Source organism: Leptonychotes weddellii, chromosome 7 (assembly GCF_054177405.1).
Source record: "Leptonychotes weddellii isolate Sample4059 chromosome 7, ASM5417740v2, whole genome shotgun sequence".
Classification (NCBI taxonomy): domain Eukaryota; kingdom Metazoa; phylum Chordata; class Mammalia; order Carnivora; family Phocidae; genus Leptonychotes; species Leptonychotes weddellii.
Genome location: NC_138375.1, coordinates 25518811 through 25542199, shown reverse-complemented (window position 1 = coordinate 25542199; position 23389 = coordinate 25518811). Strand labels below are relative to the sequence as shown.

Here is a 23389-nt window from a genome sequence, read left to right as displayed (position 1 = left end):
TCTATTATGCAGAGAAGAATAGGACTGAGTCAAAGATGTCAACAGCAGGAAATAAAGGTAAGTTTGAAGAAAGAAAAAAGGAGATAGCTCCTTAAACCAGAAGAGATGATCTCATTATAATGGTATCAACTGACCTATGAGATAAATGGATAATCAATCAGTTGTGTTCACCTCCAGTGATGTTAATTTTAAATACTAAGAATTAAAATCGTAACTTCCTTTTAATGAGGAAACCTGACACATGCCGAAAAACAGCATTTCTATGTAACAGAAAGACTTCTAAATCATGATTGCAAATTCACCTCTTTCAAATATTATTTAACACAACAGAAATCCAGTAAAATAAAAGCAAAAAATGTTTGAAAGTTCTTAGTTACTTAAATTGAGCTAACTGCATGACTCCAATGTATATATTTTACTGGTTGAACTTGTATTTGCTTATGATTTGTTTGGGGTGTGTATACTTTTAAATAAGGATGCTCTTAAAGCATGTGCATTATTATATTTAACTTGATTTGGTAACTAATATGCATAGTATATTTAATTTGTTTTTTTTAATTTGTATTTTTGAAGATTCTATGATGATCCTTCATTTGCTTTTATTGATCACAATGAGAAAGCAAGGAATAAGTACTGTAAATGCAAAAACTATTCTCCTATTAGTAAATCAGTAGAGCTGAGCATAAATTATAGCCCTTAACATTTTGGCTAAAATTTATATCTCAGTGTTAACTTATCAGGTGGCTCTAGTTATATATCATGTTACATAATTAGAGAAGGATGAAATTCTCTTTGGGATCATGGTTATGTATTTTTAAATGGCAAAATAAAGATCCTTTCAGCCCATCATTATGTGAACTTGCACACTCTTGGCTTGCAACTGCATTTGGCAATTTGTAATGAAAAGTTAAGAAAAGGTACACACTCATGACAACCCCATGTGAATATACCCTGAAAAAGCCAACTGTATATACCCTGAAAAAGCCAACTGTATATATTTATAACTGCATTTCAATCTTTAATTGGTTGTTATAGCAGCTTCAACATAAATCTAACTAAGATGCTGTTACGAGTCTAGGATTTTCTTCTGTCAACTATCAATTACTTAAAAATTTTACCCCCTTTATTTCACAGAAACAGTTAAAACAAAATAGAAAAAAATTACATGAAATTAGGGTGAGGACAAGTACAACTTAAAGTGGAAGGTCAAAACTGGGAGAGGTATTAGAAAGCAGATATTGAGATCTAGGTACCCTTGCATGGATACGGGCACTAGTTTGGTTCTGAACTTCTGGTCAGCCAAAATAGAAAAGGAAGTATCATCATTTAGATGTGCTAATTATCTAACCACTCAGAGGAAGAAAGAGTTTCCTGTCCCTTGATTCTGAATGAAATTTCTCACCTAGGATTTCATATACGGGCCATTAAATGATGTAGTGGGCATGCTATCCCCTCAGAAAATAAAATATGAGGTTATTATTGGTATAATGAAAGTTTCCCCTCCACTGCTATGTTATACTGTGAAGGGAGTTGAGGACTTTATACCGAAGTGCGTATCAGTGAAGGCAATTTGATGAGAGCTCAAGAAAATATGGTTCAGTGCATAGCTTTCTGATGGCATAGCTTAGCCCAAGGATAACACCTATAATTTCTACGATGAATGGATATTCTGTATACTAGATATCTCTAAATTATTCCCCACAAACATCACTTTTCTCAGCAGGACCTTTGCTAAAATCCAGGCTACAGAATGACTGAGGTTATATTCTTTGGCAAGGGCTTATGGTTTACAAGGCCTAAGAGAAGTATTCAGTGTATACAACTAACAAATCTGGCTCTCTTCCCTGAGGCAGTTAGGAAATGCAGAATTACATTGAACCATATCTATCTTTATCTGCGGTACCTTTTCTTTTGAGTGAAGTGTCACCTTTCTTCCCTTTTCCTTCCTGAAGAGATTCTTGCTTACCATGCAAGGACTCTAAACAAAATTCAAGACATAAACATTATTGATGATTTTCTTTAATATTCTGGGCTGTATTACTCATACACAATGCAATGCTATTTCTCACAGATAAACAGTTATATTTGTGACGTCTTCACTTGAGCTAAAATTAACCTGAAGACAGACTGGATTAAAACTTCTTGAATGACAGCCCTGATAGTGCTATTTGATTTGTCACACTGAGAAGTTTAGTATCAATATTTGGTAGTGGACTTGATTGTAAACTCTTCAATGCAACATAACCTGCAGAGTTTTAAAAGTTAGTTACAAGTTCATTTGAAGCATATGGCTCTATTTTTATTTATTTCAACTAAATGATCCTTATACAATAAGACAACTAAATCTGTAATAAGATGATGCCAAAACACCTTGAGGAAGAGCTGAATAACCACATTGTTTTGAGATGATGCATCCTTGAGCTTTTCCTGACCTCACGCCTTGTAATTTCTACATTTCTGTTTTGCATTGACTATAACTTGCAATGTAAAGGATGGTTTGGATATGGTTATCTTGGATTCCTTGAACTCTAGTTCAAAACTATGCTGGAAGGGGGAAAACGGGAAACTGATCATCTAAAGGTCAATAAGGCATCCCAAATAATAAATTAGTTCCTTGAAAAAAATCCCTATATTCCACATTATTCACCAAACAAGTTCAATCATTATCTACCCTTTGCCCTGGGCTACAGTTTATTCTTCATTGGAAGGATGGACATATGGGACAATTTAAATGCCTATGATGGAGAGACCCTGTCTGACCTACTATTTATATTTAGAAGTGATAATTATAAGAATGTGTAAATGTATAGCCCATGCCATATTTAAACTTCTCAGATCCAACAACCAAGACTTCATAGAAAGAAGACATAGAAAAGGATTAACCTTAAACTTGGTCAGCCTCTATAAAAAGACTTTTAAGTATCCAAATAGCCGACTGCCAGACTCAAAAATAAGTAAACAAACAAATACATAAAAACCAAACATTTGAACTAGTTGCTTTTTTTAGAAATAAGCTTAATAATAGTAACAATAAAGTTTAGATAAGCTCCTACTTCCTTTAATAACAATACTTTGGGTAACCAACTATTTAGCTCTAAACTAGCTCTAAACAAGGCAATAGAGAATAGAAGTTACAGATAGAGATATCTGAATTTATAAAGGACACTGAATTTATAAAGCATTGTGGGCAAGTCTAATTTCGGCTGGGGCAACATCTACTCTACCTGTTTTTTTAAAATCAGTTCTAAAATAGATTCTGAAATCTCAAAAAATATTTTTAAATAGCAGCATGGATATAGTACTATTATATTGTGTCACACTGACAGCTCAAGTTTTAAATTGAATTCTGAAGTTTGGTAGTGGATTTGATAATAGACCCTTTAATAGAATGTTAACTGTGAACTCCTTCAGATTTAATCCCAAGTACATTTGAAGCAGATATAAAATGTAGAACTATATACAATGCAGAACCATATGGGGACAAAATGACTGTTTGTACTCAGTGCCCTATGCCTCCTTCTTTACTGTTTCTACCCTGATTTTTTTTTTTAATTTTTGGTAAATAATTCCTCTTTTCTTTTCTTTTTTTTAAAGATTTTATTTATTTATTTGAGAGAGAGAGACACAGCGAGAGAGGGAACACAAGCAGGGGGAGTGGGAGACGGAGAAGCAGGCTTCCCACGGAGCAGGGAGCCCGACGTGGGGCTCGATCCCAGCACCCTGGGATCATGACCTGAGCCGAAGGCAGAAGCTTAACCGACTGAGCTACCCAGGTGCCCCAGTAATTCCTCTTTTCATCTCAACTTCTAAAGACTGTAGTTGGGTGTTTGAGATGGACATGTTCAGAAGCCTCAGGTTTTCATTTCTAAAAACGTTTCATTTGAAAAAAATTGTTAATTATTTATATAAAAATAAACAAACCTGCCAGGAACTTTCCCCTCTAAAATTGCTTCACTAAGCTTCCCTGAGCTGTAAGGGCAGCCACCCGTTTCACTGCCTCGCTCTACTGCCCCCTCGATGCCCACGAGCACAGAGATCTCTTTCCATTAAGGCATTGTTGTTGGAAGGCAGTAATTAGGCCTCTGGAGATTAACACTTGGATAAGTTTTTAAAGATCAGGCAGTAGGCCTGTCCTTGGTGAAAAAAAGAGACAGATGCAAGCACTCTTTTAAGCAACAATAGCTTTATTATTCTTCCCATGCACAGTATTCAAGAATACAATTTTAAAATCTCAAGCAAACTTCAGAAACTTAAAGACTGAACTGTGTTATAACCAGAAACACCAGAGATTGGTTTCGGGGAATGGCTCAGGTACACAGGTCACCCAGATTTCGAGCGGACCAAGGGGGAGGTCGTGGTAGGACAGCCATGGTCAGAGGTTAAAGGACTACATTGGATAAGTCTAGGCTACTCGAGCCACTGTGAAAACTGTTCTCCCCAGTTCTAAACAGATTTCTATTTTTCCTCCAGACCTCTGAATTTTTTTTTAATTCCTAATGAGGTAGTGGGAAAAGGGCATATATATTTAATTTATGGCTTTGTGCTTTATTGTTCATATGATAAAAAAAACATTTCTTTAGAATTTGCGTGTTTTGCCTTTAGTCAAACCCCATTTTATTGGAATACAATGGTCTTTAATAGAACATAATATATGTTACTTAAGTCTTTAAATTTATTTGTTTAATATAAATAAATTCAATTAAAAAATTCACATCCTTCTCAAATGTCCACGAAGCACAAAGATTCTGGAGTTTAAAAATACAATGATGACACAAGATCAAAGATTCCTGGGTCAACTTCTGTAATGCACAGCCAGCTACTTACAAAGCTAAAACTAGACCCGAGAGCCACATTTGTTTCCTATACACAGCACCAAACTGATACTAACATTCTACCAATATCGTGCACTGCAACGATTGAGCACTTCACTTTGGTCATTATATTTATTGTCTACCACTTAAGTTAATGGCCCTTCGTGGTTAAAGATGTAGAAAGAACTTAAGCTAAAAAAATACTCCCTACACAAACTCTTTATCCGTATATATTATAAATTACAAACATATACATTTCCTGAGAAGCCAGGTGCTCATTTCTATCCTTTTATTATCACATATACTCCCACAGATGATGAAGTTACATATGAATTTTAGACCCTGATGAATGCTGTTGATTTGTTCCCTTATTCTTATGAACAACTGGCTATACTAACTCTCATTTTCTGAAGATGTTCTCACTCTACAAAAAAACATCAGTCTACAGTTCAGCAAACAGACGTCCGTCCTTTTGATCTGCTCTAAGTTCCTTCTGGTTATTCTCCTGTGCCCTTCCTATTCTCACCTGTGGCCTTATTCTAACCAGAAGAACTGGGTAGGAGGCTCCACTTTCCCTCCACGCTCTTAGCTACTGAGGACTTTCCCACTTCTGTCTGAGCACCTAATCATACCATTGAAGTTGCTCCAACTCTGAATCTAAATAAGGGCATTGGTACTGCGATTTATAATTCTTTTCTAAGCGAAGATAAGAAACTGGAAAACAGGATTATAAATTATTCTTTCAATCACCTGATGGTGGTTTCCCTTTTGCTGGAGGAATTTTTGAATGGGTTTCCTTCTCCTTTTCTGGCTCAAGAGAAGGAAGGGGAGAGGGAGGAGGAGACGGAGGCTCAGCCAGGGGGACTTCTTCTTTTTTCTCAGCTTCCTTTTCTTCTAACTTCTTTTTAACTTCAAAAAGATAAGAAGAATGGACCTTTATTAGAGACTCTAGACACCCGCTATTTTACTTGAACCAAGATAAGCCTAAATTAATATAAAATTGCCCATACTGATTTAAGTTTAAATTCATGTTTTAAGGCTCTCCCTTAAATCATCCAGTCCTTAAAGCTAGGATTTGAAGCCTTCTCTGCCTGGTTAGAAACATTGTTTACTTTGTGGATAATGATGATGATGATGATGATGTGTGTGCGTGTGTGTGTTACGTACGGAACCTGGACTGGATCGCCCGACGGAAGAACCAAGCAGCACTCGGAGATATTGGAGGACAGGAGGCTTATTTAACGCCAGTGGGCTCAGAGGAGAGTGGTCTCCAAAGGTCTGAGCCCCGAGCACAAACAAAGGGGGCAATTTATACACTTCTACTTCCACATACTTGGCACTTTTGGCACGTGCGCGAAGCAGGGCAGGGAGAAGAACCCGGAAGAGCCCCGGGGCAGGGACTGGGACTCTCTCACTGGCTCGGTCGGCCATCTTAGGACATAGATTTTCCTTATCATTCCCTCCTTTGATGTCCCATTAAACACCTAGTTTAGAGGGCATCATTCTGTTTGACTGTGAGGGTTGACTACAAGGCTTGGGGCAAACACGGACTTAATCATAAACTTAATAGCACACCAGGTAGCAGAAGACCAGGACAGACTGGGGCCAGGAAAATCATGGTGAAATGCGCTCAGGAGTAGACAGCAGAGGGCCAGTAAAAGTGGGATTTATGACCTTAGGTAGAAGCCTCTGGGGGAAAGTCCAGTCAGGAGGGGCAGCAGTATACAGTCTGACTCCCAAGATGAGGGAAATCACGCCAATGAGAGCCAGGGACCACGGTGGGGTCTCGTCAAAGGTGAAGCTGGAGTGGGTTCGTGAAGTCTGACTGGACTCTCCACTGGCACGGCTCCTCATCCGAATGATGAGCTTTCTTCGCTCTTGAGTGGTGGACCCATGGGGTGACACCTGAGATCTTGAGGGCAGTAGGGGTGGTTAGAACAACAGTGTGGGGCCCTGTCCACTGCGGTTTGAGGGGGTCTTTCTTCCAATCTTTGACACAAACTGAGACCCCTGTCTGGAAGGAGTATACCTGAGACCCTAAGGAGATTGGGGTCCTCTCAATGGTGTACTTTTGTAATTTATTTAGGGTGGCCCCCAGGGCCTGAAGCTGCTCCTTTATCCCTTTATCTCCAACCTGATGTAAATTTTCTGGAAGGCTTCCCAAGCACGGGGGAGGCCATCCATATATTAATTCGAATGGGGAGAAACCTGATGTCTGGGGCTTGCAGCGAGCATGCAGGAGAACTAGGGGAGGCAGATCCGGCCATGGGAGGTTAGTCTCCTGACAAAACTTTGCTAAGGTTCTCTTGAGGGTGCGATTCATTCGCTCTACCTTCCCTGAACTTTGGGGCCGGTAAGCAGTGTAGAGTCTCCAGATGATGTTGAGAGATTTGGTCAAGACCTGTACAATGTCTGCCACAAATGCGGGTCCATTGTCACTATGGATTGTTAATGGCAGGCCGAACGATCTCCCATAAGAGGACTTTAGCTACTTCCCGGCTTTGCTCCGTCCTGGTCAGAAAGGCTTTGACCCACCCAGAGTATGTGCATACTATTACTAGGAGATATCTGAACCCCCTGCTCGGCTGCACATCTGTGAAGTCTACCTCTAGATCTTCAAAGGGGGTGCTCCCATCCTCTGGACACCTGGTGGGGGCCATGGTGCAGACCGAGCATTATTTTTAGCACATGTTATGCACCGTTCACTCGTTGCTCGGCACAGTGCTGGCAGCTCACTGATGTAGTAGTGCTTCTTGAGAAGGCTCTAATGCAGTTTTTCCCAGATGAGTGAGTCGGTGGTGTTCCTTGACTAGATGCCCTCAAGTTGCTGTTGGAACAAAGATGCACCTGTCTGGCATCATCCACCATCCATTTTCAATCAGGGTGGCCCCCTCAGCCATGGCCATTCCTTTCCCTTTTTAGTGTAATTGGGCGGAGGGACTTCTTCCAGGGGTGTTAGGGCCATGGTGAGGGAAGGGGCTCTGTCTATGTCCTCACTGGCTGTGGCCTTGGCTGCCTCATCTGCTAGACGACTTCCCCATGCTATGGGGTCATCTCCTTTCTGGTGTCCCTTACAGTGCAGGATTGCTACTTCCTTTGGAAGCCAGACAGCTTCGAGGAGTCTCAGTATCTCCTCCTTGTTCTTGATAGCATTTCCTGCTTCGGTTAGGAGGCCCCTTTCCTTGTAGATGGCTCCATGTATATGTAGAGTAGCAAAGGCGTACTGAGAGTCAGTATAGATATTGAGTTGCTTGCCTTCACTGAGGGTGAGGGCTCTAAGGCATAGAATTCAGCCTGTTGAGCTGACCATCCAGCTGGTAATGCCTTAGCTTCTAGGACTTCAGTGGTTGTGGTTACTGCATAACCCGCTTTCTGGGCACCCTCCTGTAGGTAACTGCTGCCATCGCTGAACAGCGTGAGCTCTGGATTCTTTATGGCTTGATCCCGCAGATCTGGATGGCTCACATAGACTTCATCAGTCACCTCAGAGCAGTCATGGTCTGGTAGCCCCTCTTCCATGGGGATAAAGGTTGCTGGATTTAATGTCCTTACTGTTTCAAGGGTGACCCGTGGATTTTCACAGAGGAGCCCTTGGTATTGTGCTAGCTGAGAGTTGGAAAGGAAGTGGTGTCCCTGTGCGTTCATGAGGGACACAACTGCATGAGCGACCTTGACATTAAGTTCTTGCCCCAGGGTAAGTTTGTCTGCCTCCTGATGAGTAGGACTGTGGCTGCAAGCGCCCTGAGGCATGGCGGCCATCCCGCTGCCATGGGGTCCAGCTTCTTTGACAGGTAAGCAACTGGCCATTGCCAGGGCCCAACAGTCTGGGTGAGTACCCTGAGTGCTATTTTTCCTTTTCATGTACAAAGAGATTGAAGGGTTTTTCTACATCTGGTAAGCCCAGGGCTAGAGCCTGCCCCAGGGTGGTCTTTATCTCTGTGAAAGCAGCTTCTGCTTCCTCAGTCCAGGCGGGGGGTTCTCGATCTGGTCCCCCTAAGAGATCATAAAGAGGTCTTGCTATTGCTGAGAACTCAGGGATCCAGATGCGGAAGAATCCTGCAGCCCCCAGGAATTCTCATAGGCCCCTTTTTGTCTGGGGCTGTGGCAGGGAGATGATGACCCTTTTTCTCTCCAGCCCTAGTTCTCTTTTCCCTTGGGTGAGGAGGAAACCAAGGTATTGGACCTGTTGTAGGCAGATTTTGCCTTCTTCCATGAGGCTCAGTATCCCAAGTCTGACAGGAGCTGTAGGAGGGCCTTTGTGCCTTTTGTGCAGTCTTTTTGTGTGTCACTGGCGAGGAGGAGGTCATCCACATACTGGAGGAGGGTGCATCGCGTGGCCTCTCTTGGGAAGCTGGCGAGGCCCACGGCCAGCACTTCCCCAAAGAGGGTTGGTGAGTTTTTAAACCCCTGCAGGAGGCGCGTCTAAGTCAGTTGCATCTAGCACCCTATATCAGGTTCAGACCATTCAAAGGCAAATAGTGGCTGGCTCTGGGGAGCTAAACGGAGGCAGAAGAAGGCATCCGTCAAATCTAGGCAAGTGAACCATCTGCCGACCCTGGGATTTGGCTGAGGATGGTGTATGGATTCGGGACCACTGGGTGCAGAGAGATGGTCACCTTGTTGATGGCCCATAGGTTTTGAACTGGTCGGTATACCCCTCCTGGCTTCTTGACTGGCAGGAGTGGGGTATTCCAGGCTGATTGGCACTCGACTAGAATACCTGCTTCTTTGAGTTTGGTCAGATATTTTTGGATGCTGATCTTAGCTTCTGTGGAAGGGGGTATTGCCTTTGCCTTTGAGGTTGGGCTCCTGGGATCAGTTCAACAATGATAGGGGCCCGATTCCGGGCTAGTCCAGGTGGGTTGTTTTTAGCCCATACTGAAGGGAAGGCGAGTCTAAACTCCAATGGGCTGCTCAGTTGGGCCTGGGCACAGAATAGCCTCCATTCTTCTTCCCTTGGCATGGTAATTGCTAGTATTGGAGACCCCATCTCTTCTTGCCCTGGGTTCAATAGGAGGCTAGTGTGTCCAGTGGGCTCAAAGGTTATCTGAGCCCTAAGCTTGGAGAGCATGTCTCAGCCCAGGAGAGGGATGGGGTGATCAGGCAGATAAGGGAATTCATGTCGGACCTTGTGGCCCCCAAGTTCACACCGGCGAGTCTGGCAAAAGGGCTGTTGTATCGCCTGCGTCCCGGTGGCCCTAAGAATGGTCGCAGTCCTTTTGCTGAAAGGGGCCACTGGGGAGGTGACAACAGAGTTCTCGGCCCCAATATCAACCATAACAGTCACTGGTTGGCCCCCCACCTTCATTCTGACCATGGAATCATGGGAGCCAAGGAGGAAAAAGCCCAGTCCCCGTCAATCTGTGTCAATTCCCACACAGGGAATTGTAGCAGCTGGGCTTTTGAGCCTTTCCCTGGTTGGGACATTCATTTCTCCAATGCCCTTTCTCTTTACAGTAGGCACATTGATCCCTTGCCAAGGGGGTTCTGGGCTTCCCCCCTTTCGGTGGTTGGGGTCTCCCCGTCTTTGTGTTGTCCTTTTCTTTCAGGGCGGCAGTGAGGAGGCTGACTTTCTTGTTCATCTTTTTTGTTGGCTTCCCATTAGGCTGCGACCTCCCTATTCATGTAGACCTTATTGGCAAACTCTATTAGTTGGGTGATGTTCATCCCGGCAAAACCCTCTAGTTTCTGAAGTTTTTTCTGATGTCTGGGGCGGCCTGAGCCACGAAGGAGGTGTTTATCATCTGTTGGCTTTCCTGCGTCTTGGGGTCAAATGGAGTGTATATCCTGTAGGCTTCACATAGTCGTTCGTAGTAGTCCCCGAGGGACTCCCCTGGTTGTTGAGTGACCAAGGATACCTTAGTCATATTCATGGTTTCTTAGCTCCTACCCGGATTCCCTGGAGGAGGGCCTCCTGGTACCAGCAGATGTGGGCCTGTCCCTTGCTGGGTGCTCTTTGGGTGCATCCGTACTAGCCCAGGCAGCAGGGTTGATGACTCCTGCTGGTGCGTGCTCCATAGGGTTCTCAACTTGCCAGGGTTCATCCTGACTCCACAGTCTCCCGAAAACCCCTACTTGAAGTTTTTGATCTTGGTCTCTAGAACCGTAGGTTTACTCTGCCCTGACCCCATGGTGATGTCCCCGTGTGCAGTGGTGCAGAGACAGACAAAGGGGGGGGTGCCTCCTGAGGTGAGGAGACCAATCAGATGCCTGTTTGGCCATGTCTCAAAGGAGCTTAGATGAGGCTTAGCCGTAGTGGTCTCAGTGTTGTGATTTATGATCAGAAACTATCCCGATGCCACCACAGACTGTGTGCTATTCACCACGGAATCGCAGATGGGCCCACTCAGACTCTATAGGCTTCTGGGGACCTTAAGGGTGCCCGCCCGTGGAGTCACAGAATCAGTCAGCTTGAGCAAGCCAGGTCAGACTGCACGTTCACTCACACATTCACACTCTAGAAGTTATTACATTCCCTCCCTGGGAATCCCTACCTGTGAGACCTCTAAGAGGTCTCTGGGAGGTGATCAGACTCCCCTTCCACCCCAGTGGGGGTGGGCCTGTCTGGGTCCTGGGGCCCCAGGCCTTACCAGAATCCGACATCAGGACCAGGTCCTCACCTGCCAAATCTCCTCGAGTCTGGCGGGAACAGCGGAGCGGGGCCGGCCCGAGGTGACCAGGGTGGGAGACTGCCAAAAATTAGGCAGGGAGCACCTTCTCCATTACGATTCCTCATTCCATCACCGCCCCGCCGTTGCCCCAAACCGGTGGCAACAATGGGCCAGCGTGGTTGGGTTTCTTGGTCAGGGAACCAAATGTTACAGAACCTGGACTGGATTGCGTGACAGAAGAACCAAGCGGCACTCGGAGATCTTGGAGGGTAGGAGGTTTATTTAATGCCAGCGGGCTCAGAGGAGAGTGTGCTCCAAAGGTCTGAGCCCTAAGCACAAACAAAGGGGGCAATTTATACACCTCTACTTCCATATACTTGGCACTTTTGGCACATGCACGAAGTGGGGCAGGGAGAAGAACCTGGATTGGTGTGTGCGGGAAGCAGAGCAGGGATAAGAACCCGGAAGAGCTCTGGGGCAAGGACTGGGACTCTCTCACTGGCTCAGTCAGCCATCTTAGGACACAGATTTTCCTTATCATGTGTAGCAGGTAGAAAGGCTTGTTGACAAGGGGTGCCAAATGTAAAAGTAACAATCTAAATGTAGCTAATGTAGTGGAATAGGAATATAAAGGATTACTTCAAAATTAACAGTGGAAAACCAAGGTAAAGAACTCATGAAAAGAAGGTGAAGAACAAAGTGACCGAAGCCTTGGGGGTGGGAATGAGACAGAAGGGGAAAGCCTTCCAGACTTCTGGGAGTAAATGCATGCAAAGTACATAGATTAGTGCATAGTACTCAAGTCTTCTTAACAATTCTTTATCTCAAGCAGAAACTATTTATTGGATTTGAATTGTGCCTCAGAAGAAAGGAAGGGTCCTAACAATGAGGTAAAACTCCCACCACTACTGCTAATAAGTAGTAAAAACAACAGTAGGCCCAGGTCTGGTTGCCAGAGATAGGTCAGTAAAACAAAAGAGAAAAATCGCTGCCCTCTGAAGCCTGCATTTTAGCGGTGGTTGGCAAACCATAACCATGATGAGTAAGTTACTTTATAGAAGGGGTGGGTGGTGGTAAGTGCTATGGAGAAAATAAACAGAAGAGAGTAAAGAGGATCAGGAGTGCTGGGGGCAGCTTTTTAAGTTTATTTAAATAGAGGGCTGAGCAGGGTAGAGGAGCCCGTCAGCCTGGGGGCCTGGAGAGGCAGACATGGCTGGTTCTTGCTTTTGTAGGCTCTTCTTGCTGGTATGGCCCTTTGCCTCTCACCATTCAGGTTCACCCTTCCTGTCCGGCCCTGCCCGGCCTCCCCGGCCTCACCAGCCCTCCTTGTTGGACATGGCAGCAACTGCTGACTGTACCACGGGCCATGAATACCCTCACTCTTGTGTGGCTATTTTTTTTTATACGTAGTCCTTCTGCCCTTAGATTCTTTTCAATTCAGCAAGCAAGGAGGCTTATTCTATTAGATGTTTTTTCAGAGTGGAAAGTAAGGGTTTTTTTTTCTGATTATAAAAGTAATACAGAATTATTGTTTGTAAAAGTCCAACAATTTAGACGAATAAGCGGAAAGGGAAATTGCCTGTTAAGTTTCTGTCTCCCTCTTCCTCCACCGTCCAGTACTGTAGAGACTGCCAGAGTCTTTCCTGTGCATATATATTTAGTAGGGTATTTAGTATATTTAGTAAAAGTACATACTTTTAAAAACGAAACCGGGACTATTTTATATGTAACCAGCTTTTTCCTATTTGGAAGTATATAATGGTCACTTCTTCATCTCAGACTATATACAGAAGTACCACATCCTTTTATTTATTTATTTACTTAACTTAATCAGGAGGTTTAATTCAGAGCATTGGGCTAGGTCAATGTTTATGGTTTTAATGATAAAATATCTGTTCAAGTGATTAACCGACAGGAATGTAAATCTTAACTAAGTGGCAGTTGAGCTGTTGATGTATTTAGTGATTGGAATGTAAAATCTTCAGGAAAATGTTGAAGTGAGTCTGATAGCTGGCAAAAACAAACTGATTCTAACCTGCAGATGTTTGAAGCTACAGCTTAGAATTGGCGTTTCTGCCTCCCAACCAAGACTCTTAAGATCGCTGTGGGTGGTTTCCTCCAGCCTCTAACCTAATTTCTGACTGTCGAATAACATATTAAGCCACTTAAATAATATATGGATTGGTATTTGTTTTGTCTGAGAGCTTCACATGGGTGATTATTGGGAGGAGACATTTGGATGTGGGAGTTTGTCTTCCTAAGCGTATGCTCCTGGATCCTCACAGTATTTATGGCTTATACCTATGTGCTAGTTTGGGGTCAGCTAATTGATACATTATGGTGGTTAGGTCATGAATGTAGTGACAGGAGACAGCATGCTATCAAGGCAGTTTTAGAATCCTTGTGGTATTATTAACTTTGACCTTTTTTATTATACCAAGAAGATGCTGTTGTCAATACAATTAGGAGTGACTGGTAAACAAAAGAGAAAGATTTATTTTTCAAATCATTTTGCAAAGGTAAAATTCTCCATTGAATTCTGGCTTTGGCAGTGTATTAGCCTAAGATCCCTTTCAATAATAAATTTCAATAATACTATGAAAAGCTAGTGGGCAATTATTATTGGTCGAATGAAGGAGGAAGGAGGTCAGGATGGTTTAATGTGATAGATGTATTCCAGAAGAAGGCTTATAAAATAAGTAGTTATAATCAGTAAATTCACATCACATCAAGATTTGGGGAAAATAAACTGTCTAGGGTTTCCATCCTAAAAGGAGGGTTAACTCCTGAGGTTAATTTTAACTGCTATTTTTTTTTTTCCACATGAAAACAGTACTTTCAGTGAGATGACTTATTTTGATTAAATTAAAACAAACAGAAAAATCTCTTATTTAGAAACATCTGCAGCAGAGAGCTAGAGAAGTACTTGTAGATAGTATAACCCAAATAAAACAGAGAACTTTGTAATTGTGTTTTCATTTTTCCCTAAGCTCATTAAAACCACCCATTTCAGTTACGTAAGTTCAAAATTATAAAGAAATGTAATTACCTTTATTCTCTTTTTTCATTATTTCTGTCATAAACATTTCTTTTACTTTATGGCATAAAGACTGTTTATCTACTTCAGCATTGATTTTTATCAAAATATTTTCTGGCTCTGTAAACCACTGCTCCAATAAAGACCAGTTGTCCAAGAAGCCTATAATCCTGCAAAAATATTGTATGATAACATATACCAATTAAAATATTTGAGTAACATTAATCATGATTTACCCGGCACACATAAGGAAAAAATAAGCTGCCAATACAGTTAAAACTGAAAAAGCAACTCTAAAAAATATACAGGCAATGGAATATTAATTACTTTGAAGAAGAAATTATTTAACCATCAAGCCATATTTTTTTGAGATATATGAGAGTAAAAGAAGATTTGAAAAGGCCACCATTTCAGGAAACCTTCAGTGTAAGTTTGGTTCACTCAGTAAAAATCTACAGGAAGATCGGCTGCACTCACAGTAGAATTAACTCTGAGCACACTTCTCAAGGTAGCTACAGCCTAAGCTACAGCCTGAGGTCATCTGTTTTTCTCTTAGAGACAGAAGTTAAAGAAATCTTTGAGTAAATGTAGATAGCTCAGACTTACTTGCTTGACTCAAAAATAATCTTGGAACGATTCCTGAAACTTTCTTGTCTTCCTTGAGAATAGATAAACTTAATGTAGCTAATTAGCTAATTAATGTAGACAATTACTTTTCTCTGGCTCACCTCCTATTTTTAGACTTCTCCAGGTTTCATAAAATTGCCTAACTCTAAGTTTTCTGTTCCATTGAGCAAACTGCGCACAACGAAGAGAAGGGTGTTTTTTGTTTTTTGGGGATTTTTTTTGTATAACATCATTTTAGCAAAATGGAAGTCATTTTAAACTATACTCTGGTCTGATGCCTAGCTCTTTGAAATATCATGATCTTCACTGGCATTTGCTGAATGAGGGCTAAATTAGGAGTCCATGTAATGAACCATAAAGGGAAGTGTTGCCTGATTTAATTCTTCTCTTCCCATTCTAGGATTTCTCTTCCCATTCTAGCACATTAATATTTCACCCACCATCAAAACTATTTAGTTTTGTTTTACTTGTAAAAGGCTGAATGCTAGAAAATACATCTTTTTTTTCTAGATCTGATGATTCCAAAGTGACTGATGTTCAGTCTATTCAAAGGGCAAGAAATAAGAAGCAGGACAGTGAGTTTTAGACTAACCTATGCTGAATCTGATCTCTTAAATTCTGGTCCTCATCCATATCTTGGTTTTCAGCAGCTACACGTTGAGTGATGTCTTCATGAGGAGTTTCACTTGAAAATACTTCAGCTATGATATGAAAATTACTTAATTAGATAATTTGCTAAACCAAAGTTTCAGTAGCACTGCTAAAATTTACTGATGCAAGACAGCCAAAATGATATGATCCTTCCACTGATCCAATATTCATTAAAATATTTAACAACATGTTGAAAGAGTATAATTTTGGGATCAGACTCAGATTTTCCTTGGAAACTGAGGAAAATGACATATGATACAACATTAAAGAGGAGCTGTAGTTTCAATGTGTAGGATCTCAGGACTGACTCTGAAAAGGTGAGAATGAAAAGTGATGGGTCATCATGAATAACAAACTAGGAAATAATGAGAAAATCAACACTATGGTATAAAGATTAAGAATGAAATAACAGGGTGGCCATAAAGTCAAACATATGTAAAAATTATTTTTGACAGTATGTTACAATTCAATAAAGTAAATTACCTTTCTTTCTAGACTGTGATCTTTCTTTATAGGGTAGACATAAAGGAACTGACCACAAGAGACCAAAAACAAAAACAAAAACATCCTCAACAGCTCTGACTGAGTCCTATTCAGGATTGAATGGTACAAAGTCCAGAAAACTCATGAACTTAGAATAAATAGAAAATCATATAGAGGGAAGAGACCCTTGAACTAGATTAAAAGGAATTCAGTCAATGCAAGAGAACACTGAAGGGTGACCTAATCTTGTTCAGGAAAATGGAGAACTCTCACGGATAGAGCAATCAGTTTTCTCCATTTACATTTAGGATAGAAAAAGATGAAGTGATTTAGAATACAGAATAATGCTTTTAGGTTATTTATAATACCCAAAGATTACTGGTGTCCGTGATGGGTGGTGGAAGAAGACTGTGGGAGCTCTTCTCAGGAGGTGCTATCCTGCACCATCTCATGGTCACTCTCTCACTTTGTCAAGGACTTCAGCACATCTATCAGCATGCCTCTCTTCCCCAACTCCACCCTGGCACTGGTCTCCCTTCCCCTTCTCTCCACTTGTGACATTCTCTTTCCAAGACCATGTCCAAATCCTGGATTTTGTGATCATCTTGAGTGGCTCCATCTCTGAAGTCTTAAAGACCTACACTCCTACTATTTGTCTTTCTAGCACTCCCATATAGCTGATGAATCTTTCCAACATCATCCAGTCCCTATACCCTTTCTTCCAAATTTACTTGCATTATCTTGACTTTTTATTTTCTAGCAAACCTGAGTTGCGTGGTTGAACACTCCAGCTTCTCTCCCTCATCTAACAACTTCGATTTGTGTCCTTGAGCTACACCAGCCTTAGCTGATATTTGTCTCTCTTTCCAAGTCTACACTTGAACAGGTAGGCATCCTTGAAGGAAAACACAATTTCATGACTTGTAACCTCACTAATTCCTTGGCTCAAAAATCAGCTGAGTAGATAGATAGATGATAGATAGATAGATAGATAGATAGATAGATAGATAGATGATAAAGAATCTGAGATAAGCTTCTTGAGAGTTATCTTCACTCAAGCTCCCATTCATGCCTCAGTCCACCCCAGACCATCCTTCATGGCCCCCTACTCCATTGAAATAGCTCTCATTCCATTCACCAAAAACATCAAGGCCAATGGACATCCTTATCTTACTTGATTTCTCTGTTGTATTTATAGGTAAAATTTAGCACACAATTCTTAAATACTTTTACACATACTATCTTATTTTCACAACATAACTTGAAAAGCAAGATTATGATTCTGTAATGGGCCCCAAATTGCACAGGTCATAAATGACAAAGCAGGGATTTGATTCCAGTAATCTGACTCCAGGTTCTGGACTTCTTTGTAATGCTTAAACTGTTGAACTATACCCACCGAAAAGAATGCATACATGAATATTTAGCTCAATGACCTCATAAACTGAAGACAGCACCCAGATCAATGAACAAACATTATCAGTCTTGGAAGCCTCTCCCGTTTCTTCTCAGTTACTGTTAGTCACAGAAGTTACCCTTATAGAGCCTGCACTCAAAACCTCTCTATGCCTCTCTCCATACTATGAACACTGCTGCTCCCTCTCAGGCTGGCAGATGAACTGCAGAACTGGCTAAAAACCCAGGCAGCCATCTAGTCTCCCATTCTGACACAGCCTTATGTTCCTACACTGCCTGTTCCCTCTCCTTAGGTCTCCCTGGTCTCTTGCCTATTGGGTTTGAGTCTGGCACCTTTCTCTCTGCCCAGCCTTGGCTGGCCCGATGTTCAGCCTTTGAGCCCACTGGGCTTTGGCTGTAAGCTGCTTCCTTGTGATGCTGTTCTTCAGGCTTCTCCACAGACTCAAGCATTGCAGGCAGCTTGCTGCACCTGACCCTAGAGACTGGGCTCTCACACCCCAACCTGGGCCTCAGGAGCCCAGCCCCTACTGGTCTGGGATGGGAATAGCACAACTTGATTTTGAAAATCTGTCCTTTCTTGGCTTATGAGACACTGCTTTCCCTGGCTTTCTTCCTCTCTCTAGCTGCTCCTTCTAAACACTTCTTCCTTTGCTCTCCCCAATAAATTCTGATGTTTTCTGAGGGTCATCCTGGATATTTTTTTAAAGCACATTTTTATTCCTAGGCGATACCTCTCACCTTCAAATCCTTAACTTTAGGACATGCTTCCTTCCTGACGTCTAGCCCCATTTAGAGAACTGTTCTCTCAACATCTTAGCTTAAAAGTCCACAGGCACTTCAAATTCGACATTTCCTTACAGGATCTCTACGTGTTTCTTTCCATATTCTCTAAGTAAATGGTATCATCATTCAAAAACTGTGTAGGTCAGAAACTTGCATTCATCCCTTTCTCCCTGTGCTCCATCTCCCATCCTCACTGATCACTGAGTTCTGCGATTTGCCCTGTAAATACCCCTTGAAGCTGACCATTCTCACCTTGCCTCTCCCAGCTGTCATAATGCTTCTATTGTTTTTTAGAGGATAATAGTTTTCTCATTGGTTTTATTGCTTCCAACCCCACTCCCCTTCCAATGCATCCTCCATCCTGAGCCAGAATGACCATTATAAAATGCATATCTAATTGCATTAAATCTCAGCTTTAATATCATTCATGATCTCACATGGCTTCAGGAAGATGTTCAAACACCTTAGCTTGGGGCAAGACTCCAGCTGGCCCATGCCTACTCTCCAGGCTCGTTTCTGCCCCTCCTCCATACCTTGCTGCCTCTCAGCCCTACTAGGTCCTTGATATTCTCTAGATGGACCATGCTCACCTGCCAAGGTTTGTGATGTGTTTCTCTCTACCTCTCTTCCTTCTTGGCCTGGTTAACCTCTTCCCATGCTGGGCACACCTAACTCTATTATAATAATAGCACACAACTAACTATATTATAATAATCAGCTTACTTTTGCTTCTTACACTACAACTTGTAGATAGGGATTTGCCTTTCATTTGTGTATTATCAGTTCCTGGCAAATTATAAATCTTAGATAAATGTTTCCTAGTGGCACCATTTTAGCTCCCTTCACTCTAGACCAGTGCTATCCAATAGAACTTTCTGAGATGATGGCAACATTCTACACCAGGGCTGTATGATACGGTAGCTACTAGCCACGTGTGAACATAAAATGTGGCCTGTGTGACCGAGGAGCTGAATTTTTAGTTTATTAATTTTAATTAGTTTAAAAAGCACGTGTGGCTGGTGGCTGCCATGTTGGACACACAATTCTATACTGCAACCTCTTGGTTCCTTAGCTACAATTTCCACTAAATTCTTTGAAGAGAGAATCCATTTCTTCTTTATTGCTCTATACGCAGTGCATAGCACAATGTCTGGCACACTGCAAGCATGCTATAAATAACAAATGAATATATGAACGAACAAAATATTATAGAAGGGTAGAGTCTTGTCTAAAGTAGTTTAAATGGGGTCTTGCTTAACATGAGGAGAGTAAATTGGCAAAATGATATTTCAAAGGCCATTCAACCTAATATTCTAAGAAAGAAAAATCTTTTTTTAAGAAAAATCTTAAGATGTGAAAGAATAACACTCTTTCTTCATTTAAAATACTTTAGTATGAAAACTGCAGATTGATTTTCAAAGTTGTGGCTATATTTAGCATGCTCACTTCTGATCAAAATAAGTAAGAACTATAAAATTAATGATTTCATCCTAGTTTTCATGGTTTAGGTAGCCCCAATCCAACAGTTGGCTCAGTTCACTTCAGACCAAGAAATATGCAATGTTAGAAACATATGGTAAAAAGAAAAATCACATTGTGCTTTAATACTAATTTCTGAGGGTGGATAAATAAGATTAAGTGTATATGTGCACAAAATCTGACAAAGGAGAAGTTCACCCTGTAGTAGTGGAGAAAGGGAATTTTTAAGCCTAATTATAAGTCAAAGGTCAAGAATTAAGAAATTAAACAATTTAGATGTTAACATCAGCTTTGACAAATCTGCCAGAATCACTTGTCACGTAATTTCGATAGGGAATTGAAAGAACTCAAGGTGGATTGAGCTGGACTTCTTGAAAAATTGTTGCCAATTGATTTCCTCCTGTTTCTGAAACATACAACAGTAAGCTTCCTCCGGAGCCCGGAGAGGGTAGGCAAACCTTCTGAGGCCCTTGTAGGGTTATAATCAGCTTCCAGGAACCCTCTTCTCCACAGGTCTCTGTGTGCCCTTTGTAACAACTTGACATATCCATTTTCAAGTCAGATTGATCTTGAGTTCGGGGTCCGGTTCTAATCACCAGTGGGCCATGGGTTGGCAGTGTTCTCAGCCAATTCTCAGCTATGTCCTGAACAGGAAGGGCAAGTTGGCTAGAGAAGCAGAATCATCACTGCAGTCAGCATGGCTCCTACTCCCTTGTATGGCTAGAAGTAAGTTCTCTCTTTTAAGATCTGGTAGACAGCATCCAGTTTACACTACTGGGCTCACCAGCTAAAGTAGTATCTAATGGTTTTGTCATTTCATTTAAGTAAACAGTAGACCTCAAAATTACACAAACTCAAAATAAGGATGAGTGTGACTTTGGACAAGTCAGGTGTTCATGCTTTGAATTCCCATCTATAAATAAAAGCACTGAAATAGATGATTCCCTAGGTCTCTCCTAGCTCTGAATTCATTGTATTAGTAACAACAGCAGTAATAAAAGAATGATAAGGATTGCCATTTGTTAAAGACTGATTTTTTAAAAAGGTAAAATCAAAACTCTCAAACAAAGGCAAAATGGCATTATTTAACTCTCCAGTTAATGAGGGACTAGTAAAATGTTACAACCAGTTCAAATGAGAACCTGAGTAACAGTCATATCTACAGTCAGGAATGCTAGAATAGATGTTAATAGTTGAAAAATTGGTCATTCTGTATAGAGCAATCTAATACTTGAAATCTCTTCAAAAGTTTAGAAATTAATATATATTGATTGAGTAAAAATTCATCTGCTTGTCTATGCACAAGAATCATTTGAATTGCCATTAGTTTCTTACAATTTACTGTTATAGTAAAGGTCAAAGCCAATGAAAGGCACAGACTTCTATAGATGCAGATAGTCCAAAGTGTCAAAAAGACTATACTCAACATTCTACTGAAAGGATATCTAATAATCTCTTGTTCATTTCAAAGTCTTCCATAATTCTTCCTGATGTATTTGCTATCCTGTGCCAGATTCTATCCTAAGTGTTTTACATTAATCTCATTTAATATCTGTGATATTGTGATATAATAAGAAATACATACTTGGTCTTTTTCTCTGGCTCCTGACAAAGAGCTTATAATTTCCTGAGTGATAGGTGTGAGGAGCATTTTTTCTTATTCATAATAAGCCCCTTTCACCTTATCTGAGTTAATGCTAGTGGGATGACTCTTGGAAGATGAGACCTGGTTGCCAGAGGAACCAACCATGTGATTAGAAGGCTGGAACTTTCAGCCTTGACCCCAGACTTCTTGGGAGGGGTGAGGGGCTGAGGGCTGAGTTAATTACCAGTGGCCAATGATTTAATCAATCATGCTTTTTAGAACCTCCATAAAAGCTCTAAACCAAGAGCTTTAGAGAACTTCTGGGATGGTGAACACATCCATATGCCAGGAGGGTAGTGTAACCCAAACTCTACGGGGACCAAAGCTCCTAAGCTTGAGACTCTTCCAGACCCTAGCACTGTATTTTTCTTCATCTGGCTGTTCATTTGAATCCTTTAGGATATCCTTTATAACAAACCAGTAATAGTAAGTGTTCTTTCTATGAGTTCTATGAGACATTATAGAAAATTCAAACCTGAGGAAGGGTCATGGAAACCCCCAATTTGTAGCCAAGTCAGACAGAAATGTGGGTAATGTAGGAATCTACTACTTGAAACTGGCATCTAAAGTTGGGGGCAGTCTTGTGGGGCTGAGCCCTTAACCTATGGAGTCTGCCCTAACTCCCAGTAGTTAGTGCCAGAACTGAATTAAATTGTAGAACACCCAGTTGGTCTCTCCCAAGAACTGGAGAATTGGGTGGGGTAGGAAACACACACATTTGCTGTCAGAAGTGTTATGAGTAAAGAAAGTTCTACTTTAATACCTATAACAATACAATTATAGATTGTGAAACTCAAGTTTAGAATAACAAAGTATCTTTTCCAAGGTCAAATACCTCATAACTTGGAAAGACAAGGTTCAAGAAAATGTGCTTTTCTCATAAGTATTTAATTTGAGGAATAAAGTAATACTTTCATTTCAATGGCAAAAAGTAATTAAATAAACCATGAGTGTTGGAAGGACTATTCAACTCCACCACGTGAGGACTTCGGTCAACTGATACTTGTTCCTCTGACTTCACACACAATCTCAGGGAAGGATGTTACCAGATCCCTGCTTGCAGAAGAGATGTGATTTATGACCTTCATTATGGTGACCCACCACAATGTACTAGACAGCCCCAAGAAGCTCCTCCATGCATGCAAATCTCAAAAAGGGTGCCCCTGTGCCAGGGGAGCTGCCAAGTTGAGGGAAGGGTTCAGTGAGATGCATGCAGTCAGCATAGAATTCTCTGCTAGTTCTCTGCAGTGCTGAACACCAACAGTTAAAGCAAGAGGCAAATGTGCTCTGCTAGATAATTCTTTGGAAATCTGAAATGGATTCCTTATTACCACTTCTAATTGTAAATGGGAGTATTCACTGATTCAGTCAAAGAAGGAATGAACAAAGAGCTTTGAATTATAAAAAAGAATATCAAAACAAAGGGAAAAGTGTCCAGCTTACTCATTGTGTCATTCATGCGATCCAGCAAGGAATTATCTGAAATATCTAATAACATGACAAAATCAAATGCAGAAGGCAGAGGAGGCACTTCTTTGGAGGTTGTAGGATCAATAGCCAACGTGGATATTTGTGCTCTCTTTTCCTCCAGTTCTAGAACCTCTCTGCTGCAGCCTGTGAGAGCTTCCTCCAAAAGCTTTGCTTGGTTTAACGTCATTGGAAAACCATCCAAGACCCATCCTTGATCCACAGGTATCTCACTAAGTTGAAAATGGACACACCATGAACATTTTGATAAATACAAGTACTTTGGAAGTAACAATACAATGAATCTTGCCTTTACCTTTCCTTTAACTCCACAGTAAGCTCCTTCCATGCAAATGTTATTACTCTACAGCTAAAATTA

At 41.4% G+C, this 23389-nt stretch overlaps 1 protein-coding gene across 1 annotated transcript in view; it reads right to left on the bottom strand.

Moving 5' to 3' along the window:
- SPEF2 (sperm flagellar and cilia associated 2) overlaps positions 1-23389 on the bottom strand; it is a 164814-nt gene that overhangs the window by 71395 nt on the left and 70030 nt on the right. The window contains exons 15-19 of the mRNA XM_081825990.1: positions 22987-23243; positions 15679-15787; positions 14472-14629; positions 5562-5720; positions 1904-1978 (exon numbers count right to left, since the gene is read on the bottom strand). Coding sequence (XP_081682116.1) covers positions 1904-1978; positions 5562-5720; positions 14472-14629; positions 15679-15787; positions 22987-23243 — 758 coding nt within the window. The remainder of the gene's footprint in view (positions 1-1903; positions 1979-5561; positions 5721-14471; positions 14630-15678; positions 15788-22986; positions 23244-23389) is intronic.